The sequence below is a fragment of the Magnolia sinica genome, chromosome 5, assembly GCF_029962835.1.
Source record: "Magnolia sinica isolate HGM2019 chromosome 5, MsV1, whole genome shotgun sequence".
Lineage (NCBI taxonomy): Eukaryota > Viridiplantae > Streptophyta > Magnoliopsida > Magnoliales > Magnoliaceae > Magnolia > Magnolia sinica.
This window is the reverse complement of record NC_080577.1, coordinates 95643453-95671133: the sequence shown is the minus strand read 5'-3', so window position 1 is coordinate 95671133 and position 27681 is coordinate 95643453. Positions and strand designations below refer to the sequence as shown.

The 27681-nt window shown below is 39.2% G+C and overlaps 2 protein-coding genes across 3 annotated transcripts; one reads left to right on the top strand and one right to left on the bottom strand.

Annotated features, from left to right (window-relative positions):
* Positions 1 to 364: 364 nt before the first annotated feature.
* LOC131246343 (uncharacterized) lies at positions 365 to 4625 on the top strand. Of its 2 annotated transcripts, XM_058246367.1 has the most exons (3): positions 365 to 3093; positions 3172 to 3208; positions 4217 to 4625. In XM_058246367.1, exons 1-3 carry the CDS (start codon positions 541 to 543, stop codon positions 4327 to 4329), a joined length of 2703 nt encoding a protein of 900 aa, XP_058102350.1. In that variant the 5' UTR covers positions 365 to 540; the 3' UTR covers positions 4330 to 4625. The 2 variants fall into 2 exon arrangements, with proteins under 2 accessions (XP_058102350.1, XP_058102349.1); XM_058246366.1 differs by having other exon boundaries at positions 365 to 3208.
* A 17980-nt stretch (positions 4626 to 22605) lies between these two features.
* Positions 22606 to 27356, bottom strand: LOC131246342 (PTI1-like tyrosine-protein kinase 3). Its single transcript, XM_058246365.1, has 7 exons — positions 27194 to 27356; positions 25708 to 25946; positions 25411 to 25537; positions 25016 to 25289; positions 24738 to 24870; positions 24535 to 24621; positions 22606 to 23075 (listed from the first exon to the last, which is right to left on the bottom strand). Exons 1-7 carry the CDS (start codon positions 27285 to 27287, stop codon positions 22938 to 22940), a joined length of 1092 nt encoding a protein of 363 aa, XP_058102348.1. The 5' UTR covers positions 27288 to 27356; the 3' UTR covers positions 22606 to 22937.
* Between the last annotated feature and the right edge of the window lie 325 nt (positions 27357 to 27681).

Below are 27681 nucleotides of genomic sequence, written 5' to 3'. Positions count from 1 at the left end.
TCGAGTGGAGCGAGCTACCGAGCATAATATTCATTGCATGTAAAAATTATGCACGTATACTGTGTATAAAAAAATGCGGGCCCATCTTAAGATTGTTGTCACAAATATCACGATATTTTCGCGATAAATGGATTACACACGGTATTTTAAAAATATAGTCCGTTTAACATTTCTCACGATTTTTTCGCGGAATTATTGACTTTTCTTTTAACTTGAAAACATTTACAAGTTATAATCATTTGCTTTATAACAATATATTAATGATAAATATTTTTAGTATTTTATTTTCAGCGAGGTTTTTCGGATAAAATAGCCAAAGAAATGTTCGAATACGAAAATATCCCTAGAAATTCATAGGCCGAGAAATCGGCAAGCATGATCTATGCACCAGATTCCCTAGGCGTAAGCTAGCAGCAGGCAGACGTGTCGCCGGACCCCAGATTATAAATTCCTCTCCCCTTTCATTTTCAAATCCGAACACTCCTTCCCTCTCTCTCTGTCTCTGTCTCTGTCTCTGCGCTAATCGAAGCTCTCGCAAGAATGATGGCCGCAGATCGTGATCCCAGCACTCAAGATCGATGCGAGGAAATCAATGAGATCGTTCCTGCGATCAAAGAAAATCAAGAAATGGCCAGAAACGATCCAGATTCCGCCTCGGGAGCTGGAAATCGTGAAATCGAGATGGAGTCCTTCTCCGAAGCTCGAAATCTTGGAGAATGTAAGAGTAGTCAAAGAAGATATGAAGAAGGATTGGGGAATTTCTCAGCAAATGGAGAGAAATCGGAATCTGTCTCTGAAGATATGAAAATATGGTCTGAACATCAGTCGGACGTCGAAGGAAAGCAAGATTCGGTGGAAAACGAGTCAGAATCTGTTTATGAAATTCAAAATTCAAGAGGATGCGATGAAAGATATGATGAATTCGAAGCTGTTGAGGAGAGATTGAAATCCGTCTATACAGAGGAAAGGAAGTCGGAATCCGACTGTGAAATTCAGCGGTCGAGAAGATGCGAAGAAAGATCCGGGAATTTCGAAGAGATTGGGGAGAAATTGGAATCTCACTTCCAAAATGCTATAAAATGGTCGGAAACTCTGTTACAAGTTGAAGGGAAGCAAGATCCTGTGGGAAGCAATTCAGAGAGAGGTAAAAAGTTCTCAGAAAATGGGGAGAATTCAGAGTCTGTCTCTGAGGATGAAGCGAAGTTTTCCAAAAATCATTTGGAAGCGGGGCGAAGGCAGGATATGGTGGAAAATGAGTTGGAGTCTGTATATGAAATTCAAGATTCAAGAGGATGCAAAGAAATATCCAAAAAATTTGAAACAATTGAAGAGAAATTGGTATCCATCTCTGAAGATGCTAATACATGGTTGGGAAATCCTTTGGAAGTTGAAGGAAAGCAAGATGCTGTGGAAAAGGAGCGATCGCTATCTTTCTTGATAACTCAAGATTCAAGATGTTGCAAAGAGAGGTATAGAAATTTCTCAGATGTTGGAGAGAATTCAAATCCCGTTTCAAAAGATGCAATGAAATGGTCTGAAAATCAACTTGAATTTGAAGGAAAGCAAGATGCGGTGGAAAAGCATTCAAAAGATGTCTATGAAACTGGAGACTCAAGAAGATGCGAAGAGAACTGCATGAATTTCTCGGTGATTGATGAAAATCAAGAAACGAACATAAAGATGCTGGGACTCGACTCTAAAGTTCTGAACCTTGGTAAGAGAATTGGTTCGTGGAGCTCCAAAAAGAAGTTGGGAGGCCTCACGGTGATCAAAGAAAAACAAGATACAGAAGAAACGGGGCTTGGACCCGTTCTTGAAGCTCAAAAAGATGGTGAAAAGATCTCACAGGATGAGATGAAATCCGTCTCAGAAGATGAGTATTCTCTCAAGGAGGACAGTTCACGAAGATGTGAAGCAAACTCAGAAGATTTCTTGAAGATAAATGGATTTTCTGGAAGTCTGGAAATCAAGGTGGATTCCGTCTCCAAATCACAAAATGCTGTAGTGAAGCCATACTACTGGCAGGAAAGCAAAAAATGCCCTTTGTATATCAAAGAAGTGCAAGAAATGACGCACCATGCTGAAAATTTCTATAATAATGAACGGAAGCAAGTGATGTTGGGAACTTATCCTGCTTCATCTTCCAGAGCTGGAAATGACAATGGGAAGAATGAGAAAGGCTCCACTGTTTCTGGGAGAAGCGCTGAAAGATCATTTTACAGAAATTCAAAGCAAGGAACGGTAGAGAAGACGGTGAAATGTCGTGGGAGGAAAGGTATGATAAATGGTTCAGAGATGGATGGAAAACTAAATGGGATGTGGTTTGTCCCTCGACTTCAAACTGTGTATGAAGAGAAGGGGAAAAGGCCCAAGAGATGTTATTCAAGGAGTGAGCTGCAGGCATTGAGGTACATGAATGGTGAAGAGCAGAACAAGATTTGGAATGAGATATACCAAGGGTTGGCACCTGTTGTTGCTTGGGAGCTTGATCAAATCGCAGCATATAAGAATCAGAAACAGGGCCTAAGAAATGCTGATCGGCGGCCTGTTGTTGCTCGGGAGTTTGACCAAATCGCAGCATATAAGAATCAGAAACAAGGCCATAGAAATGCTGATCGACCGGTTGTTGTTGCTCAGGAGCTTGATCAAATCGCAGTGTATAAGAATCAGAAACAGGGCCATAGAAATGCGGATCGACTACCTGTTGTTACTCGGGAGCTTGATCAAATCTGTGTGTATAAGAATCAGAAGCAGGGCCATCGAAATCATGCTCGACTGCTTGTTGCAGCTCAGGAGCTGGATCAAATCACAGCATATAAGAATCAGAAGCAGGGCCATAGAAATGCTGATCGACCGCCTGTTGCTGCTCAGGAGCTCGATCAAATCGCAGCATATAAGAACCAGAAGCAGGGCCATAGAAATGCTGATCGACCACCTGTTGTTACTCGGGAGCTTGATCAAATCACAGCATATAAGAATCAGAAGCAGGGCCATAGCAATGCTGATCGACCGCCTGTTGCTGCTCATGAGCTGGATCAAATCACAGCATATAAGAATCAGAAGCAGGGCCATAGAAATGCTGATCGACCGCCTGTTGCTGCTCAAGAGCTCAATCAAATCTCAGCATATCAGAATAAGAAGCAGGACCATAAAAATTCTGTTCAACCGCAGCACTTCAGAAAGAAGAGAGATGCTCGAGCAAATCTCGGTATATTTCCATTTTCATTTCTTTTACTGTCATCTTTAGCATCTGATTCTTTTCTTTTGAAAGTGGATAAAATGCCTTTTAGTTCGTCTACATATTGTCCCTTTCACCGAGTTGAAGCGTCTGAACTTGGATAATGCTAGTATGGATATTTTCTTTCTTTGGTTTGTTCTGTTCTTTCCTTCATTCCCTCTCGAAGATTCATTAAAATTATCAGTTAGGATTCAGTAACCAACACCTCCAAAGTACACATTGTTAACTCAGTCCCTCAAACGTATAGCTACTTAGGCAAGTACCTCTAATTCGTAGCAACTTTGGATGTTATAGAAACAAACAGTATCTAACTATTGTAGGGTACTAATGATCTTGAAAGAAAGAGATTGAGGAACTCACAACCTTAATTGCAAATGAGAAATCTCAAATCCTTTTCTTTTGATTTAAACAAGGAGGCTCAATCTGGGAGATTGTATAGTTGGAGTTTGCAGTTTGTACAGGTGGGGCCATTGTTTAGTGATCCAAACTGTTCATATTGTGGGTCCCACTGTTAGCGGTCCATGTTTCCCAGAGGGGTTAAAAAAAAAGAGACCTGGCTTGCAAGCTTATTTTCCAAGGAGCTTCTCCAAACTTCCCGAGTTCTTTCAAAGAAATATGCTTTTGATGTCTAGTGAACTTTCTGCCGACTGCTACACACGTGCTACATCTTCTTCATTTTTATCTTGCATTACTCAGCTTATGCACTGCATCTTCTAGCTTCAGCAGCATTTGGAACCGTTGAGTTTACTTTTAGAAATCAAGGGCCTGTGTAAGACAATCCAGCTAAGGCTCCATGTCAGTGTGACCATTGCCGCTTTGTGCTCCTAAAATAAGATAACGGGAGTGTTTCAGTAGGCTTTTTCTCTTTCAAATGAATTTTTCCGCTGATGTTCCCATCTGTTTGGTGTTGTGTCTGATGAAGTCAATTTGATTTCTTTTAAAAAACTTCTTTTTCGTTTTGTTTGTGGTGTGGCACAGGTGAGGAAGTTGCAAAGGGAAAGGGAAATGCCTGCAAATGGGTATGTAGTGAGGAATGGCTGAAAGTGAACTCCCCAACTCATTCCTGCGATGTACTAGTCAGAAACTGGTAAAGAAGACTTTGAAAGCTGAAGCAGATGATTTGTCTAAGTGGGGCATGTGACATCTCGAGTGCAGTCTCTGGAGCCACTCAAAAGTGAATGCTGTGGGTCAGTTAAGGACTTTGATGTGGGTGTGATACGTTGTAATTGTACAGGAACTGATAAATGCTTGTTGTCAGGAAATACAGGACTGCATTTTACTGGAATACTTGGAATGGAAATGATGAAAAGGCTTGGATGAATGTAATGACTGATGCTTTGATGAACAATCTTCAAAGAAGGCCTTGTTCTTTAAATTTTGTATGGAATGCGTGTTTTCGTCCTGTGACTGCTTTCAATCTCCTGATGAACAATCATCAGTTACGTTGGCAACTGCAACGAAGTATATGTGGCTCTATCTATTTCAATTTGTAGAAGAAAGAAGGATTCCAAAAAGAGAAATGAGAGAGTTCTGGGAAAGGGGCCGACCCTCCTGTTAAAAGGAACAGGGAGCTAGCCAGTCTCGGTATCATGTTTAGTTCCAATTCAGAAGCAATGGTCCAGAAGTGCGAGGCTGGGGTAGAAAAGGGCAAGAGCAGTAAAGTATAAAAATCGTCAACTTGGGAAGGTATTAGGGTGGGCTGGTAAAAGTATCACAACCAGAATAGGAAATAAATCCCACACTCACACAATTTTGTACTTGCGCTCGGTGGAACTTCGATGACATCGACGACACTCGACGATCTGTCGATGACATTGAACACCTTCGATGGAATTGAGTAGTAACACCAAAATGTTCCAACAACCAACATGGATTTTTTCGATGGCATCAAGCACCTGTCGATGACATCGACCTCTGCTTGATGGCATCGAGTGGTCTGTCAATGGTATCGATGGACCTTGTTACTTACAAATTTAAGACATCAACAACAATCTCCACCATGTATTCAATCTTTATTCTTCATAGCTCCTTATCCTCATCTCTAATTTGGTCTTGCATCATAGTTTCACCATCGCTTCTCGTGCACATTCCGTCTTCCATTTATGCCTTCGCCAAGCATAGAGAAGTTGCACAAAACTTGAACTTTTTTGTGGGAACCACCTTTGTAAGTATGTCAGCTGGAATCACGCTTGTTTGACTCTTCTCTAGAGTCACATTTCTTTCCTCAGGCACCTATCGGATAAAATGACGATACACATTAATATGTTTAGTATGTGAGTGATAAATAGAATTCTTAGCCAAATTGATTACGCTTTCGCTGTCATAATTGACTAACACGGCCTCATGCTGAAACACCAACTGATTTATCATATTTCTTAACCAAACATCTTCATTAAACGCTTTTGTCGCCATCATATACTCAGCTTCGGTTGTAGAAAGAGTCACCACAGACTGAAGCTTCGACATCCAACTGATCGCTCCATCCAGTAGCACAAACGAGTAAGCAGAAGTCGAGCTTTCATTGTCCACACATTGCCCGCATAATTAAAATCTACATAGCCTACTAACTTGTCCCCTGATTTCTCAAATGATAAGACGAAGTCCCGCCTACTTCGAATATATTAAAGTAGACATTTCAATGTCTCCCAATATTATTTGCCGAGATTAGATATGTATCTGCTAACAACATCCACTGCATGTGAAATATCTGGTCTTCAATATACCATAACATATATTAAGTTACCAATTGCGCTCAAATAAGACACATGAGACATAACCCTCTTTTCTTTATCTGTTTTAAGACATTATTCAGAAGAAAGCTTAAAATGAGTTGCGTGGGGAACACTGACCGGCTTTACCCTGTCTATCCCATACTTCTTCAATACATTCTCAAGGTATTCTACCTGAGATAACCATAGCTTGCTCCTTTTCCTGTTTCTATGTATATTAATACCGAGAACCCTTTTTGCAACCCTCAGATCTTTTATCTCGAATATCCATGATAATCGAGTCTTTAGTATGTCGATCTCAGACATGCTATAACCAGCGATAAGCATGTCATCAACATACAATACCAAGATAATAAACTTCCCATCACTCAACGTCTTGTGATAGACACAATGATCACACTCATTCCTGGTAAACTTCTGACTCACCATGAAATAATCAAATTTCTTGTACCACTGCCTAGGTGAGCATTTTAGGTCGTACAACGACATCTTTAACCTACAAACCTTGTTATCTGCCCCTTGTATTTTGAAACTTTAACACCCCGAACTTTTCAATACCCGAGCATTGAAATTTCTCGAGTGTTATCATAAAATTTAATTTAATACATATATGTGTATGTCACCAATTTAGTCTATCTTAACCTTACATCTATTCTCTAATATGAATTTGACCATTGAGAATAATCTTCATCCATAGATCAGGTCATCCGACCGTTGATATTTAGGATAAGATCATCGTATATTCAAGTATTCTCACTTGTTCATTATAACCAACCGTTCAATCAATTATTCACCTCTAGGTAAAGATATCTGATCGTTCACTTTGAGTTTGGACCACTCGATCAAAACTAACTGCCTGATCTCTACATTTGCTCATACACATATTGAATCTAGATTTTGATCCGTTCATCTTGTTTACTACTTATGAATATGCTTAACCCATCATCAGAACTACAATCCGAGAAATTTGCACATATGAACAAGTCACCTGAATCTAACGGTATACATGTCCTACCTCTTAATCACTCCAAAAAGTCACTTTTGTTCATTCATTTATGAAACTGACCATACATACACCTGTATACATGGTAAGAGTACTAACCATCAAATCCTACTATTTTTAACATGTCATCTGACCATCCATTATGTGGTTTGATATATATACCTTTTGTTAATTAATTCGGTGAATAACTCTTTATTCATAATGATTTAGATATAAGTTTTTTTTTGTAAAAATTACTTAAAAAACATGTTTATAACCATGTAAAACCATTAAAAATTTCAAAAATCTTAGATTAGCAATAATTACGAAAATATCATTAACCTATACCTTTGAATTCTAGATCACATGGTTCTCATGATCCGTTTGATGTGAAATTTTATACTATGCTTATGTATCATAAATTAACTATACACGTCGAATTTCAACTATTAGATCATTGTAAAAGTGGCCCAATTGACAAATCAGCTCCTTAATCGTTGATTTTGGTGTCCATCGAGTGAGGAAAACATGTATGTAGTCGTAGTAGGATATTTCTATTCATACGAACGACTTGGATTGCCCATCGTATGGACCCGGTGTGAAATATGAAGACTCTACTTTGGTACGCTTTTACTTATGCATGAAGTTATCCTTTTAAAGCTTACCTCGTTTCAACACTTGAGGTCTTGGTATCGATCCCTAGTGAGGGGTGGCTAACATGGAGCGTGTGTACTGACATGGGTGTGTACTAACAAGCTAACCCCCAAAAAAAAACTATTTATAAATATAGATCTTTCGATTTAACCACTTCATGTCGTCCATCACAATTCAAATTTTGACCACACTTTGACCCCATATGACTACGATGTTATACAAAATTTAGATTCCGATCTATGATTCTACACCGTTGAATGTTGAAGCCAATTCCATCTTTTTGTCACGATAGATGAAATTTTAAATTTAGCCATTTCCCACCATCGATCAAACATCAAATTTTGTCCAAACATTTGCCTATCCTGAGTATACACTTCCTCTAAAATTAGGCCATGATAATTAAGCATGGACCGTTAATTGAGATTAAATACGTTTCGACACCCGCTAGGAGAACTTTCAAGATAATTCTCTGATCAACTCAATATTCGCAACCATGCCCTAATGTCAACCTACAATATAGATGAACAGAGTGGATCTCATGAGGGGTCATCACAGTGGACCCCATCTGCTTCTGCTGTCGAACTAAGAGTGGTAACTCTCCGTTCGCTATAACTGAATCCAAGCAAACCGCGACCGTGGATTCCTCTCTACAAAACTTTCAGGTTCGACAAACTCTAACGAGATCTGAACCCTTCAATCCTCACTAGGAGAGGATCCAAATGCAACCTAACTTCCTGAAAGGTCGAGGCAGTCCCCACGACACTAGGAGAACTCCATAAGGAGCGGGATCTCCGAAGTCGGCAAGGAATCACCACCGCACGAAGGTGCTGAACCCACCATGCAAACGACGTCGGAACTCTGATCTGAAGCACTCCAGAGCTTCCCACAACCAAACCAAACCCTTCTCCGGTGGTAAAATGTGGAGAAGAAGCACCAATGTGAAACTGCCATTAATGTCAACCACCTTCTTCACCGAGAAGTGGCGACCATATGCAGCTACCTGACCACCATCGTCGGATCATAACCTATCACAGCGTGGCCCATGAGCCCAATAGGTAATCTGCATAGTTAGGAGGGAAAGAAAAACAACACATCACGAAGGATCAAATATCTAGCATTTCGCTACATGCGCAAGAACGCCGCACGATGATGTATCTGGAGTAAAAAACTCCCTCCCTCGTTAGGATATATTTGAAAACCTATAAAAGGCTAACATATAGAGGGAGGAAGCCATCCGGCTACTACCTTCCAAATACCAAAAGATTCAGAGAGAGAGAGAGAGAGAGAGAGAGAGAGAGAGAGAGAGGAAGTTTGGGCACTGTAACGAGCTAGCTCGTTTGAGAGAAGATATATTTGAAACCTGGTCTGTCCAGACTTCCTGTCTGACCTTCAAGAAGGAGAAGGAGAAGAAGAAGAACGTGATTGCACACGCAATCCACTGGATTTGGATCATTGGGGTGAGACTCAGGAGTTGAATAAGGTAAGATATCCATCTCGGTAATGAAATAGTTTGCACTTTTAAATTAAATCACCAAATTACATTAGCCTAGACCTAACATCAACATAAACCAAATCCTAGCTTAATCTTAATCATTCAAACCATGTGGTTTAGGGCAAAACTTACATCCTGATATATAACCTTGGTAGTGGACGAACGGACAGTTAAAGGTTAGGGTTTTTCTTTTAAAATTTGTAATAATTTGATTTGATTATCTCATTTTTACATGTTTCGAGGTTTATTATTGTAAATCATCACCTTATGAATGACTATTACATAACTTAAATTATCACATTATTACCTTATCACGCAAGTATTGTGTCCCACCTTAACGATCTATATATCATCGCGGACGTAATGCGTTTCGGGTAGCGACCCTCTTGGTCGACATGTAATTCTGTGGGTTGGGTAGTGGTGCATGATCGATATAAGTAAATTGCCATACGTGTTACATCACTTCTCGGGATTGGATGTCGCAAATAGTCGCTCCAAGAACAAATTATGTCATATAAATCTTCCAATTACGTTGTTGTGCGCCTTGAGATGTTCGCATAAATCCACGTTAACGTTGAACACGCCAGCAAATCTCTGTATTGTGAGAATGCGGGCCGAGCCGAATTTTCTATGAATTATATTCCACATTGTGATGATCATTATGTATGATGGACCACACACACTTTACTAGGTATACATTCATATATACATTGGTTGCGCATACTGATACCACTCACAATGGTGGAGTACGAGACGTATCAGAACCCTCACATTATTTTTATGAATCTATTGAATTATTGTTAATCTTAAAGGATAACCATCAGTATGAGTAGGGCATTGACCCTCTCTAACTATACAGATGTTGTACGTGAATTATAGGTTGATGTAACAGACAACGACCGTTTTGTGAAAGATAGGTTCGAATTGAGAAGAAGATTAGTGCACGTTTAGTTTTATTTATTTTTCAGTGCAAATTTTGATAATGTTATAAGCTCCCATTTAGAGGGCATTTGATGATTGGTTGAACTCTTTTTACTTTAACGAAAAAATAAATACAGTTGATTTTACTCTCGTAAATGGTTTACCTTCATGAATGTAACTGGATGTGATCTAAATGAAAAAAAAAGGTGCAATTTTGAAGCATCTAAATTTTTACATTATTAACACCCGGAATTCTCGAGCACGAGTATGTAATCAGGCTGTGAAAATTTGAGGTGTTATAGAAATATTCTGGTTACTTCATGAAAATTTGTTCTTCCAATTCCCATGTAGGAAAGCAGTCTTCATATTCATCTATTCTAGCTCGAGATTGTATTGGGCAACTAGCGCCAACACGAATCCGATAGATATTTGCTTCACCATAAGTGAGAATATCTTAGTGAAGAGGCAGGTTATTAGGATTCAAGCTCAGCTAGTGGCAGGATTTGAAATGGATCGGGTAGGGCATCCATTTACGGCGTGGGTGGGATCAACTTCCATAGGGTAGGGTAGGGTATCAACATCAAGGATGGGGGGGGGGTTGAACTATTACCTCGATTATCCATCTTTTCTTATCCTGAGAGAGCGTGTTAAAAAACATCTTTTCACAAACGGCTGCATAATGCATGGGAATTTGTCAAACAGTTCGGTCCTATTAAGAGTGCGGGCAAAGCCTGCATCCTTACAATTGTATATCCGAAACTAAGTTAGGGATTTGGGAATAACTTACACGCTTCAGCCCCCCTCCCTTTGGGAGGTATGCTTGATGGAATATTACTATTTCATTAAAGGAGAGGGGATGAAGTTCCTTTGAAGAAACATCCGAGATGTCATGATTGATGATGTTTCATGATCGATGATGTTGCTGACCGAAAAACTATAGTCAACGCATTATTTATTATGTTGATTCCCTCATCCTTATTGCCCCCTTATTCGTTACTCTCCTATGGATGAGAACCAGACGACACCTTCTCTTTAAGCGTATCCCTTCGCTACCAACGTTGCTTGTACCTATCATGTTTCTTCTTAAAGATTCACTTGCACTTGATCACTTTTTGGTTGATGAAAAACTCCACCAGCTCCCACATATCGTTCTTGTAAAGGAGTCCATCTCATCATTTATCGCTGCTTTTTATTTTTTGATATTTGAATCATCATAAGCCTCCTGAAAAATAGACGAACCCCCCTCGTCCATAATGAGAACAAATACGACATTTGAGTCATTCCTGTCTCTTACCAGTAACTTGCGATCCCTTGGTGAATTCGTTCTCACAGGTGGCTACTCCACCTGCTCGTATACCTATGTCTGCATTTCAATATCAACCTGTGTCTCATCTCTATTTAATTGGATGTCTACAACCAACTTTTTGGCTTTCTTGTGCTCATCCTTATGAAATAAGGATCCTTCGTCGAATTTGACATCGCGACTAAGGATAATTTTATATGTGACCTGGTCATATAATTTCTATCCATTCACATAATTACCATAGCCGATAAAAATATACTTTTTAGCCCTTTGGTTCAGCTTATCTCTCTCAACTGATGGTACATGAGAGTAAGCATCGCAACTAAATACACACAGTCTTGATTTGTCTACTTGTTGACCACTCCACACTTCTTCTAGAATTTTAAATTTAATGGCCGTAGAAGGAGACCGATTCACCAAGTAATAAGCTGTATTAACAGTCTCAGTTTACATTTCCTTGTCCAACCCAACATTATTAATCATGCATCAGGCCATTTTCAAGAGAGTCTGATTCATTTGCTTAGCCACACTGTTTTGCTCTTGTGTGTGGCACACTGTATTGTGCCTTACAATCCCTTCATCATTACAATACCGATTGAATTTCCTAAAAGTGAATTCCCTACTGTTATTTATCCTTAATACTTTCACATTTCGCCTTGACTATTTTTCCACCATCGCTTTCCACTATTTGAAGTTGGTGAAAATATTTGACTTATTTTTCATAAAATAAGCCCACACTTTTCTAAAATAGTTGTCAATAAATGTGATAAACCATGACGACCCTCCACCAAAAATCACAGGCATTGACCCCCATACATCAGAATGCACATAATCCCGAACTCTCTTGCAAATATGTTTTTCAGACTTAAAAGACAACATTGATTGTTTACCACATATACAATGCTTGTATATACTAAAATCAATGCTTATAAAACTGAAATTAAATAATGGTTAGAAAGTACCTTAATGCCTCGCTCGCTCATGTGGCCCAAGAGTACATGTCACACACGTGCAAATGTGAAATCCACTACAGACGCTGTAGCTCCACCGATGAAGTACTATTGATCCACTTGTAAAAGTTTCCATTCCTCCGCTCCTTCATGACTATGAGTGACCCCTTTGAAACTTTAAGGACACAATCAAAACCAGTGAATTTATACTCAAGTTACTTAAATACTCCTAGAGATATCAGACTCTTCATCAAATCAGGAACGTGTCTCACCTCGGTCAAGATACGCTCCACTCGAACATCTTGATGCGCACCAATCTAACACCTACAACCTACCACTTTGCATGCATTATCATTGTCCATAAGCATCTGACCACCATGTCACTCACTGTAATTGGTGAACCAACTCTTATGAGGAATCATGTGGTAAGAAACCCCCATATCCAAAATCCATTCTTTGTTGAAGTATCCAGATTTTAATGCGGTCAGCACATTACTACAATTCGACTCCTCATTGGATTTTACAGTTTTAGCTTTCCTGAAAGAACTATCTGAATTCTCCTTTCTCGACTTAGGATTTTGACAATCTTTCTTTATGTGCCTTGACATGCCACAATTCTTAAACTTCAACTTGCCTTTACCCTTGCCCTTAGATTTGAACCTCGATCGCAAAGATTCACTGTCTTGTTCAGAATTTCTTCCCCTTATAACTAGTGCATCTGTAGAAGCACTCACGTCACTACTTTTTTTCTCATCGCTTTCGACTGAAGGGCTGAGATAACAGTCTCGACGTTAATGGTCGTTCTACTAGTGTATAAAGAGTCCTTGAATGATTCATACGAAGTTAGAGAGAGAATTCAGTAGAATGCATGCATAATCCTCATCTTTTATCATTTTTTCTACATCTAACAATTTGCAAATCAACCTGTTGAAGTTACTAATGTGGGCTTCGACGTTAACTCCCTCCGCCATCTTCAGATTGAACAACTGTAGCTTCAAGTACATACGATTCGTAAGAGATTTCTTTGCATAAATGTTCTCTAATTTCGCTCATGTACTTGCTGCAGTTTTATCTCTCATGACATTATAGAGAACCCCATCCATTAAGCACAATTGGATAGATGTTCTAGCTTTCTTATGCATATTGTCACGTTCATCTTCAGTCATAAATTCTGATCGCTTTTCAAGGAGAAATTTATCTAATCCTTGCTGAACTATGATACCATTCATCTTAACTTTCCATAGTTCAAATTGTTTTTGATAGAATATTTTTCTACATCGAACTTCAGGTTAGATGTCATTGATACCTTGCTTTCATATTCGATCTGTTTCCCAACGTTAGCTTTGATACTACTTGTTAGAAAATTGTGGAAGCACACATAGATGAATCAAGCATAGTACGTATACACAATCGCACAACCAAGTTCAAACGCAAACAATCTAAATTTTACGTGAAAAAATTCTTTTGGAAAAAAACTACAGCACAAAGCGACAAGTATGCACTATGAAAGCATAAATTACAAGAGATGGTGTTTATGATATAAGCTCAAATGAGAGAGATATCCAAAGCTTAAGTTGGCCATACCACAAGAAACAATGGGGTTAGAGACACCCACCATTGAAACCTTCCTGAGGCCCACCATGACGTTTATATGCCATTCAACCCATTCGTAACGTAATTCCCACCCTGGATGAAAAAAAAACACAAATATAACCTCGATTCAAAGCTTCTTTAACCCCCACTAAGGTTTCAACGGTGAGTGATCAATCCTCACTTGTGTGGCTCATTTGAGTTTGGCTTCATGTCCTAAAATGATTTGACAAACTGATGGGTAGAGTGGATATAACACAAGCATCATGGTGGCCCCATAGAGCTTTTGCTTGGGAACCTGGGTTAATGGCAAGTCATGTCTGAGCATAAGATTGCTTTATTAATGTAATGATAAATCATTTATATTTATATTTAACTGTCCAAATTTTGAGTCTAAATTTAAATAGACCATTTAGAAAAAAAGAAATACAAATTTAATTATACAATTAGCTGATTTGTTGATATTTGGTGGATAATTGAACTGAAAATGGCTAACATTCCAACTCCTTATCTTAATTTGACAAACAAAATACCACAAATCCGGGGTTAAGAATGTTTCACCAATTTGATTTTTTTATTTTTTTTTGTCATTGTTTAATATTTATAGTTTTTTTTTTCCCATGTGTATTAATCATCACCTTGCCAGAGTATTAAATAATTATAGTAGCCTTGGTGAAAAAAAAAACTTCCGCGCTCTGTAAGAGTTTGATGAATGATACTTCAGCACTTGGAAATTACTTAGATACTGCACACCAAATACAAGTAGTTCAAATAAATTCACCCACATGTTCGTTTAGATGTATCATGAACTAAAGTTTAAACTTATTTGATAATCCCACCATCTGATTAGCAGACTTTTGTTTAATGAATAAAAATGAGAAAAATCTACTAGTCGTATTTAAATAAACAAGTGTGCATAAATCAAAATCAAAGGCTAAGATAGCTTAACCTATTTTATTTTTGGGTCGTGACTTACCAGCAAGTGGGTTCTATAATTTAGCCAGTTCGATTTGAGTTATTGTATGGCATGTGTACAATTTCCACGTGCCCGTGTATCAAGTGTAATACTTTGCCATAGTATCAAACTCCTGTTGAGAGAGAGAAATTATAAAGAACAAGGTATTGTAATGTAACAGGTGAATCCGCCATTTCAGCTACCATAATGGTGTATTTTGTCCCCTGTTTTTAGAAAGTAGTCACTACGTAAGTCACAAAAGATGTTTTTTGACCGATAACTATATATTACATAGTCCTTTTTTATTTACTATATATAGTAAAAGGAAACATGTAAAATATACAGATTATCTAAGCCATTGTTGTGAATTCATTAAGGGCTTACTTTGGAGTATCATTACCGTGCCATGTGTGTATGACGGACATATATGCATAGTAGCACCTTTGTTTACTCTTACGACTCTCCTGAGAGCTCAAAAAGGCATTTCACTCCATTTACTTTCAAATCTTTTCTCATGCCTTTTACTAAGCATGCCATGTTATAAAGAAATAATATGAAATGCATATTATGTATTTTTTATGTCACTGGTGAGAAATATGTGACTTTAAGCCATATTTTTCAAAATATACCAAGTACGAAACATTTTCATAAAACAATCAGTAAATACTTGTATAATATAAGTATTATATACATTTACTCACTATTGTTTTGCATACATTTCATGGTCTACAATATGGAAATACATGTGGGATCCATTCAAAGGTTTGACTCTTTTTTTTTTTTTTTTCTTCTTTCTTTTTAATAACCATTCGTTACCTAAGACAAGGATTCAATGGTTGTTAGGATTTTCTGATAAAACTGGTTGGCATCATAAACAATCAATGATGGGTCCCAACAAAGAGATAGTTCAGATTGTTGATGGGCCTATCTTGATCATTCCTTCATAGGCAATATCATCAGACAATTGCAAAAGTTGGATTTTTGTGATTTTTGCAATGTAAAACATGAAATGTGTTATGAACCTAATGAATGGCACAAATTGATCGATTGGCTTCTGAGAGCACTATCAGTTGTGCTCTGGGAGCAATAGATCATTTGGACGGTGCACATATGGGAAACGGTTGAAATGTGAAAAGGGTGAGCTCTCAGTCTTGGAGGGAGGGTGGTGAATAAGATTATGCCAAATAAAAAAAACTAATGAACTGAAAGATTAAATAAATCAGAACCAATAAGATATCTCAATTGTAATAATATTGAGAAATTGATTCAAACCTTGTTCAAAGGACAACCTTACACCAAAAACAGATGTTTTAGGTAGGATAACCTGATTTCTTGAACGTAGTAAGGATCAAGATCGCGAACTAAAACAAGTGGCAAAGGAAAAAAGGTATCTATTACAAGCATTCACCACATGTACATGAAAAGATTACAATCATTCAACACATATACATCACATACACCATTCACCACAAAATACTAGGAGTTATAGTGGTTCGGTGTGTACACCAACTGTTCTCAAACAGCCACACCTACTCCACTCCCAATAATCACAACCCACGTGATATTGGTGTTCACTAATAATCAAGGTTTTCTCAGGTTCACCTTAAAACGTATACAGTTGTGTTTTCAAATGGGCTATCATAATTAAAACCCCACACTGAGATTTTCTTGTTATCTCAGTCGAAACCAATACAGAGATTTTCTGAATATCTCAAGAAATCAAAAATAAATAAAGAATACTTATCTTCTTCTCAAGATGCTCTTTGATGTAGCCTGTAAAACTGTTTCACTTGATGTATAGATGTTCAATGTCCAAAAAACATAATCAAGGGTTCTAGGTTCTAAACCGATTTTAAATTAAGTCAAACCTTGTGCTACTTGTTTGAATTCTTTAGATCTCACAAAGTAGAGTAAAAACTCCCTTTAAAATATCAAATTCACAAAATAAAGATAAAGGAATTACAAAAACAAAAGTTATAAAAAATCTAAAATTACCAGGCTATAGCTTGAAAATGATGGGGACTTTTCCCTCTCAAAGTGAAGGCTGTAAGCCCGTATCATAGTCTGTACCGTTCCTTAGAATCCTGCAGTCCTCTCGATCGAATTTCGGCAACCCGTGATGCGTAAATAACATTTGCGTGCGACCCTAAGTCGTACCTTATCAACCCAAATCGAATCGACTCGAAACTTGTACCCTAGCAACTACGTCGTCGCTGCGGTTCTAACGCCGCGTATCACGCGCCGATGCGATACCCAGGCTAAGAGTTGTGGATCCGCGTATTTTCTAAAGAAACGCTACGCGTTGTAAATTCTGAGAGAATCTCTATAACCCATCAAATCAATCAATCAAGTACACAACCCATCACAAGTCAAGTACCAACCCATACCCTACCCATCTCTCTCTCATCCCCAAAGTTAACTCTCATGTCCCCTCTCTTACATCACCAATCCCTTCCTTACACACTCATTCCTCTCATTCAATCTCTCTTAAAACACCCTCTCCTCTCTCATTCTCTCCACCATTTCTAAGCCTCCATGAGAGAAAAAAATTCTAAGGAGAGAAAGCCTAGTATGCGGCCCACTTCCCTACCCTAAAAACTCTCATCCCCACCATCCAACCTTCATCATCCACCCTTAAAGGGCTAACTTAGGAGCCAAGGAGTTCAAAGAGCTAAAGAATGAGTGATATAGGTGAGTGTTTGTAAGATTAGATTTCAGTTTTTGTGATGGACCACGTGGGGCATACTGATTGATGGTATGGATCTCATTTGGGACCCATCTCGATGTATGTATTGATGTATGTATTAGAGGGGCCCATAGTGGCGGGCCCCTCCATCACACCGTTTCTCTCTCTCTCTCTCTCTCTCTCTCTCTCTCTCTCTCTCTCTCTCTCTTTTCCCTGATTTTATGGCCCGCTTATGATCTATGTTTTTCATCCTTCTTGAGCACCAAGTAGACCCAACCAGGGCCCACGTTGTAGCCACCTTGCTGCCCCTTTTGAAAGGTCCTGGATGATGGGGAAACACAAATATCAACTTGATTCCTCAGGTGGGCCACACTGATGTGGATCCCACCTTGATGCGTGGTGCATCCAAACCGTCCATCCATGGACCAGTCACGCTGTCCAAGCTGTCCAGGGCCTAGACGTTGGCAGGTTTTTAAAAATAAATAATAATAATAATAATAATATATTATGTTATATTGTGGTGGGCCCCACGTGGACCAACTTACGCTGAATTGAGTGTAGCTACTGTATCATACAGCAGCTATATAGCTACTGTATTGTCGTCAGCAAGGTTTGTGGGACCCAACTGTTGAGTGGATCTCATCCATGCCGTCCGACCATCTGGATGGGACCCACCATATGTGTTTCACACCCTCACCATCCATCTGTTGTATATCCAAACCGTCCATCCGATGGACGATGGGCCAGCAGCCGCTGCAAACTACTATTGTACGTGCAGCAGTAAGCTCTGTGGGTCACCATGATATATGTGAATATCCACACTATCCATCCATCCGTGTGGGCCCCCCCTTACATGATGTACGTGTGGATCAACATCGTCCAAACCTCGGACGGTGGGACCCACCATGATGCATGCGTTGTACATCCACACCGTCCAAATCTTGGACGGTGGGAGTGGATTGGCTGGTGTACCTCACACCAGCTATATAATTGTTGTACTTGTAGCAGCAACAAGTTCTGTGGGCCACACCCTGATGTATATGTTTGGTCCGCACCATCCAGATAGCTGGATGGTGGGCTACACTGTGATGTATGCATGATATCCAACCATTTATCAGGTGGACCACACCACAAAAACTAGTGAGGGATTGATCGTCCACCATTGAAATCCTTTTTGGGAGCACAAAAGTTCTGGATCAATACGATATTTGCTCTTCCTCTTAAACCAAGTCTTTGTGACCATATGAATAGATTGGATGGAAAATAAACATTATGGTGGGCCTTGGTAATTTTAAGGGTGGAAATCATTATCTCCACTGTTATTTGTGGTATGGTCTAGATGATCTTTCGATGTGATTCATTTTTGGGTAATGCTCTAAAAAGATCTTTAAAATAGATGAATGGTGTAGATGGTGCAACCCATTGATGTGGCCCATCTTGATGTATATGATGCCCATTGGTGCGGCCCATGTGATGCGGCCCACTTGATGTATATGAGGCCCATTAGTACGGCCTATGTAAGATGTATGTGAGGCCTTTGTGTGAGGCCGAATGTGATGTATATGAGGTCCATTGCGATATGTGATTCCACCATGATGTATGTAGTGATGTTTATGGTGGGCCATGCCTTGGGAGCAATGATGGTTTGACGTCCACATTGTAAGAGCAATGATGGTTAAATGTCCGCATTGTAACTCTCTCTAAGGCCCATTGTTAGGCCTAGACTGGTTCTGTGCAGGCCATCTACGCCCATCCTTGTTATGGAGAGAGATCATTGCCATATAACATGCTTAGTACTATAGCTCTATGATTCATGACCATACGCATCATATGTATACATGACATGAGGTATGACTGATCATAGCATATGCCATTGGGCAGATTGTTTATGGGGCTCCTTGATAGGTGGAGTTTCTCCACATGAGTGCACGGTACGCTCAGGATTGTTGCATGACTGGACAGTATGATTCATGTATCTCGCATTTGTGTGATATAATTTCTATATGCCCTAGCGATATCAGGGTCATAGCCTCCACAAGCATAATGTGGACGGCATGATCGGACACCGAAAATACTGTTACTAGCATTGGGGCATCATAGATATCCCTGGGTGAAAATTTCTAAACCCGATGGTACTAGAGGATGACTCCAACGTCGAGACCAAGTGGATACATAAGCATACGAGAGCTATATACAAGTAGGTTGTGTCACTGTGTTGTAGTCGGTTGGAAAGGGGTGTGACCTTACCCGCCTGACTGAGGGGGCAATATCTAGGTTGAGTTTGACCAATTTGAGGAATGGGTCCGCTATCGATGAGCTGGGCCCAATATTAGTAAGTGGATAGTGAGGTCTCTTCCACTTACCCAGTTGTGCGCTCGGATAGAGGCAGCAAGCTGGTGTAGAGTGTATTAGACCCCGGTGATTGTCCAGCGTGAGAACTATACTGATATTTGATGCTCTAATGATGAGTTGCATTGATATGTGGATTTGGATGAGGACCGGTATGCTTGAGTTGTATCTCGCATCGCATGGCCTTGATATGGCTAATAGCATTCATGCCTTGCATCATATAGCCTTGGTACAACTGATAGTATTCATGGATTTGCCAGTATATTCCGCACTACTCTGATATTTCATTCTGAGCACGCTTATATTGCGCACACACTCTCACCACCCTCTAAGCTTTCTATAAGCTTATGCACGATTGATGCGTGCAGGTGATGTCAGGACGCAGCCATAGCTTAGTAGGAGCAGGAGCGTACAGTCGAGCTTCAGGAGTCTCTGTTATTATTATCATTGTATTTTCCTTTATGAGCATTGTACCTTAAAGTTTTTTTATCATAGTGGATTTGTGATGACATCTTGGTTATTGTTCGTGGGTTATGCTTGTTATGGAATAAAATTCATACTGAAAAATCCTCCTTGTAGGATCCCAGGATCGGAACCTGGTATATGGGTGCCGGGAGCCGAGAATGGGGTACTACGGAGGCTGTCGGCGTTGGATTCAGCGATTGAAAATTTTGTGAGCCTGGTTTTCGAGTTTGGGGCGTGACAAAGGCTTTTTGTGGCTTTTCTAAATGAATTAGAATGAGAAAAAACTTATATTTATGGGCTGAAAAATGGTTCCTTTGACTAGACTAAGAATCAACCAAATTTCAAATTTTCGGCTTGATCGGACAAAACCGACATTCAACTGGTCAAGGGGCTTGCTTGACGGGTCGAGTAAAGCCTTCTACTGGTCGAGGGAGCATGAATTTAGTTGTTGGAATTCGAGTCGAGCTCCCTTCGACTGGTCGAGTGAGTGTCTAGACTAGTCGAGGAACTACTAGGAAATTTCAATTTTTGAATTTGAATCCTGGACTGGTCGAAGCATTTCTTGGATTGGTCGAACCAGAGCCTAGACTAGTCGAACTTAGGCTTGGACTAGTCGAATTTAAGCCTAACAAAATTATAAAAACCCGTGTCTAATTAGCATATGAAATGACCTAAGTCTAGGATCTTTCTAGGGTCAGCTATATCTGTAATTATTGGACATTGAAGTATATACCTTGAAATTATTACTTGAATCTTCAGTAGCGTTCAGTAGATCTTCTACTTGAAGTAGACTTGTAATTGTAACTTGATCTTGAACTTGAAGTGAAGTAGAACTTAAACTTGAAGTACCATCTTCATGTCATGTACTTTCCAACTTTATATGTTGATCTTGAAAGTGAACTTTCCATCTTGCTTCACTTGAAGGTGAACTTTCCATTACATGAATAAGTCACACTATAAACTGTTTTGTCTCATCAAAATTTGACAAATAAGGGTGTTTTATATGTCACAACACTTACAAAATGAAATATAGCTAATGGCCCTAATTCAGCAAACATGCTGAATTAGGGCATAAGAGGTAGGGATTATGGAACTAAACTGGCTTTGAGGTTGTTTAAAAAAAAAAACTAGCCTTGAGGTTAAGACCCGTTATAAGTTGGTCCCACAATTTGATTAAATTCTATTCTTTTTGGGAAAGCTACCTCGTTATTCCATATAATTATCATTTCACTACATTTCCTCATATTTCTTCAATAGTGGTTGGGTGGGCATGGGAGCAAATGGGGTCAGCTGCTTGTGTGGGGCCAGTGTAGTGTTTATGTGAAATCAAATCCACTCCGGGCACCAAGTGCATCACCTTATGTCAGGCTAAGGGCCCAAATATCACCTCCATCAGTGATTCTGGTAGACCACATGATTGGAAACAGTATACAGGGCAATGATAGTCCTCCAAAATGTTTCTCTTTGTATGGCCCACATGAATTACGAATGGTACTAAGCTTTTAGGCCCAATTGTATCTCTACCAACTATTTTCTTTGGCTAGCCTCGCTTTTGGTTTTGTGGATTTCACGCACACATCATGGTAGGCCCTGCCAAATATAAGTGAGAATATATATATATATATATATATATATATATATATATATATATATATATATATATATATATATATATATATATATATATATATATATATATATGACCACTGTAATGTTCATGTAAAATCCACTCTAGCCATTAGATATTTAATCAACTATTAGTCTCAGATACAAAAATTCAGTCTGACCCATGATTCTAGTGGACCACACCAAATGAAAACTGAAACTGTTGAAGAGAGATGTCCACCCTTAATTTTTACAGCACCATCGTGATAATTATATAAAATCCACTCCAACATTAGATTCCACACAAATATTTAGGCCTATGGCCCAAAATCATTCCAATGAGTGGGGCTCGCAAGAACCACACTAATGGATACAATTTGGAAGGTAAGCATTGCTGTGTAAACTGGTTCAATTATGTGGTCCCCCTAAATTACAGTTGGAGCTGATTTTTGAGCCCTTGGCCTAACATGGGGTGACACAACTGGTGGCCAGAGTGGATTTTAAATAAACATCACCATGGGCCCACTTGAGCCACTGACCCGGCTGCAAGAACGTAGTGGAATGATAATTATATAGATTATGAGATAACTTTATAAAAAGGCACCGTAATGTAAATATCATATTAATTAGGTATTTTTATTATAAAATAGAATTTTACAGAAAGACCGTCATCATCTTGCCCCCAAAAAAAATAAAAAGGCTTTTTGGCCCCTTTTTACACAACCGTATAAGTGCAGACGGGCCCCAAGAAAGAAGAAAACGAACACTTTATAGGCCCGAAAATTTTCTATTCAACTCATGCAATATCAATTTTAGCCACTTTACACCCAAAGAAAGAAGAATGCACGTACATCAGAGATCTGCAATGTGAGATGACCATCCAAATCCCATATTGAATTTAAATAAATAAAAAGAATAATAAATCAACCAGCTAACCTGCTGGCAATGTAAACCAAGACATGCACATCAGCGGCTTTTGATACAAGTGAGAATAAAAGTGGGGTGCTGATTTCATGTCTTAAGACTCAGGAGCAACAGCAGGGGCTGGAGCGTAAGGCTTCTGCATGAGGAGAGGTTGGAGTGCCTTGACGACGATGCTCATGTTCGGCCGAAACTCGAATTCGTATTGCACACATAGTGCCGCCACAGCAGCTAGCTGCAGTAACAAATACCATGACATCAGCTATTGAACCGGCCGGGTACATAGTCCTACACATTTCTGTCAATATTCATGAACTTGATTACAAATCAAAGGGCCCCCACTTCCTAATCAGAGTTACTACTTCATCAAGTGCTTGGATGTACCCATGATTAGAGAGTTTTTGGATGCACCCATCGATTTAAGTAATAGTTTCAGAGTGTGACTCGCCTGGGGACTGAAACGGGTCCAATTCGGTCAGAGTCGGTTCCATATTGGTGTGATGACTCATTTCCTTTTGGTCCAAAAACAAATCGTACCAAACAATATTTCAAACCATGGATGCACCTCAAATCACAAGTAGCACGGATATTTCAGTGGAATCAATGGGTTTCCGTTCCACTGTGTCAGGGTTGGCGGGGATTATGAGGAATTGAGAGAGACTATCTTTCCGCCTGCTGAAACGTGGTCTGTATTTGTTTGGAAGGTAAATGGGTGGATCGGCCTGGATCTTAAGGGACATCCAAACGTGTCATTGTTAATATGATCCCCAGCATGAATGATTTCATACATTCTTAATATATGGTGGGTGTAGATTAACCTAAAGAACCCACAGCTGGCTCAATCATGTTAGTATCCTTGGGGCCATCCCCTCTTTTACAACCATGGATCTTTTCATAAGTTAGTAGTACAAGTCCTTTTTTTGCATGGCGATGGGTTAGACCTCATAACCAAGAGGCATATGAATTAGTAAACCCTAGATCTACATCATTCCTTATTCAAATGCCTGCATGCATTGGAAAAAAATGACTCATACTTGCAGGAGTACATCTGCAAAATGTCAAATGCAAGCACCCACATGTGTTGTCATGACTTATGGACCTTTTGATGATCTTTTAGCTCTTCATTTTTATTTTTTTTTTATAGTGTAAGCCCAGCAGAATGGCCTGATGTTTGGGCTGGGGAGCATTCACCATGGGACCTGCCTAAGAGCAGACTGGATCTTTCAGTTGTGTACCACTTCATTACAAGGGGTGCTCACATTTGGTATTTGCAGATGTTAGTTTGCAACTAGAATTCTACAAGGGAAGATCTTAGGGTGCATTCAGATGCATATAGAATCCATGGATAACAATTACCCAATGATAATTTCCATGCTCAATCTAGAAAATATGATTCCAAAAATGAGATGCCTGCTTGGATAGCAAGTGGAATCCTCTTGTCACCCCGTTTCTTGTGCCAGAGAAATCTGAACATGGATAAGAGTAATTATTACCATTTGGAATCCAAGTATCCAAACAGCTGTCTTGTCAGTGTAAAACAATTTACATTTCCGATTCGATTCTGTGAATCCAAACCAGCAATAATGGCTTGACCTATGATCAATTCCACCCCAACAGGCACTAAAACAGGCCCAAAGTATGTGACATGCACCCAGGAAAAGAAAATTTTGAAGGGAAAGTGAAAGATTGAAAACCTTCGCAGCTCCTTTTGAAGGATAGTCTTCCTTTAGCTTTGGATCTACACATTGTTTAACTTTATCCTCACTGAGCCTTGGGGTTGCCTGACCAAGAAAATCAGCAATATTAGACAAAACACTTTCTATCGATGATCACTTTTAGCACTCAGAAATTAATATGACACTATAATAAATAGCAATGTTGATGGTTTGAATCTCACCCAAGTAACGAGACTCTGCTGCCCTCGTGGCATTGTATGATCCACAGGTTTCCTGCCAGTCAGAAGTTCCAGAAGAACGACACCAAAGCTATACACGTCACTTTTCTGTGTCAACTGACCAGTCATGGCATACCTGAATCATCATCATCATCGTCGTCGTCATTATTATTATTAATCACACCCTGTCTACCGTTAAGCTATGGGCTCAAACCGTAATGAAAGAAAATAAGTATTGGGAGATGCAGCAATGAATACTGTTTAAGTTCATGAAATCTTACTCTGGTGCATGATAACCGAAGGTTCCCAAGACTCTGGTAGAATGAAGACGGGCAGCCATGTCAGGAGCCTGATTAGAAAGGTTAAAATCTGCAATTTTGGCTTTGAAGTCCTCAAACAGGAGCACATTGCTTGATCTTATGTCCCTGTGTATTATAGAAGGTTGAACCTTCTCGTGCAGATACTCCAATCCCCTTGCTGCATCAACAGCAATTCTCACTCTCTGCATCCAATCAAGGGTTGGGCCAGGTTGTGCACCTTGAACTCCTTTCCTACCTGCAGTTACAAGGAAGAACTCATAACCAGAGCTGACATGTAATTAAATCATTTCGATGAACAAGTAGTGCAGACATTCTGAGCACAATGTGAGAAACAACTCACTGTATAAACATCATACCATGCAAAATGTCATGTAGAGAACCCATGGTTGCAAACTCATGCGATAGCACGCGGACATTTCCTTCAACACAGTAACCCAGCAATTGAACAAAATTTTCATGTTTCAATCTGGAGACCTTTGAAACCTGGAGTCAGGAAGATCTGCATGGTAAGATTTGGGCGACCAAAACCAAAAGCTAAAGCATGACACAAATACCAATGAAATGAATCCTCAATTCTTTTATCCAATATCACAAGTTTGGTTGCAGCCAAAGAGATTAGATGGCTAAGATTAAATTGTGAAATTTGCACATACCTGGGTCAAAAACTCATCATTGGACACAGGCTCAGCTGTAACATCAAGCTTTTTTATTGCCACAGCTTTTTCACCGTCTAAGGCTGCATAATATACTCTACCATAAGACCCTTCGCCAATCAATGACGTTGATGAAAAGTTGTCAGTCTTTTCTATGAGTTCCTCTAAAGATAGTTCAGGTACTTCAATTGGTGGTGCTGTGTTTGGTTCACTAAACAGCTTTGAGCCTCTTTCGCTACCTGAAGTGAAGAAAATTTTTAACAGCAAGTAGAGAACGACTGCATAGATATATACTCTTAAAAATATGAAATTCATGACATCAATCCAGCATTTATTCCATCCAGATTTTATTGGAAATACGACTGATAAGAAAATGGAACGGGTCCACATAGCACCGACCATCAACACTGAGTCCATGGGTGTGTGAAATATATATATATATATATATATATATATATATATATATATATATATATATATATATATATATATATATATATATAAAGCACATTCCCCCTAGGGAACTATGCACATCAAGAGGCAGATGACCAGATTAACTCATGGTTGGATCGGAGCCGAAGGTTAGTGTCTGCCCATCATATTAAGGAATCAGATTTAGGGGTTGTTCAGAAGCAAGCAAAGTTGTGTCATCACACACAGTCTATGTCATGCTGTCTTGGATAGGCTATCCAGGCCATCCTATCTTTGATTAGCTATTATGTTCCTTGCTTGTCAAACACCCTGGAACAGGGAGTAAAGATGGACTGTGGCAGATATATGGGGAGCTTAATACAGATGGGGACATATGTAACATTTATAACATGTGAATATTGATACATGTAAGTACATGTTCAGCGCTTGAAGAGCAATGATGCCATATGTGCATACATGGGGCACTTGAACTTGGATGGTTGCAAATTTGGCACATGTAACACAATGTGCATGGGACCTTGTGTTCCCATGTGCACCAAACTAGGGATAAGCTAGCTTCAATGTTTATTCCAGTTTTTTGTTTTTTTAAAGACATATTATCCTTGCTAATAGTGAGATTTTCGGGACACCTTGTCCTCATTTTCCTAGGTTCCTACATGTAAATGGTTTGACAATTCATGGACAAGCTGTTTGCCCCAAATCGTGCTGACACAACTTTACTTCTATCCAAACAGCCTATGAGAGTTACAATTGTACAGCTAAATTGAAAAGAAAAATGCTAATTATGCACTAATTAAAAAGGAAAAGAACTTGTACAGACACATTTTTCAGATCATGATATACATGCGTTACATGCATGGACACAAAATGGAGGCACAGAAAATCCATGCCTTGACATTGGTCCCTACTTACATGGTTTATCATTCAATATATGCTATTTTAACATTTGATTACAGTACAAGAATTGTTACCAAGGAATCGAGATAGAAGAAACTCCAAACATTTTATAGCAGACCAGTTGCAAATGAGTAAATTGTAAGGACAAATGGCCTACCATCACCATGGCCCCAAGGGCTTTTCTCAATTTCATTGTCGGTAAGTATGTAAGAGTTTTCAGGTTGACGAATACAACAGAGCCACCGCCTCATTCTATCGTTCTTTATAGTTTATCTAACTTGTTAGACAAATTTCAGGCAAAACCTGTATAACCATAGCCAAGTGTGTTAAATGACAGAACTTTCCATCATATGAATAAGTCACACTATAAATTGTTTTGTCTCATCAAAATTTGACAAATAAGGGTGTTTTATATGTCACAGCACTTACAAAATGAAATATAGGTAATGGCCCTAAATCAGCAAACATGCTGAATTAGGGCACAAGAGGTCGAGATTATGGAAATAAACTGGCTTTGGGGTAAAAAAAAAAAAAACCCTAGCCTTGGGGTTAAGACCTATGATGAGTTGGTCCCACAATTTGAAAGGTTTAGCTTGATTAAATTCTATTCTTTTTGGGAAAGCTACCTCATTATTCCATATAATT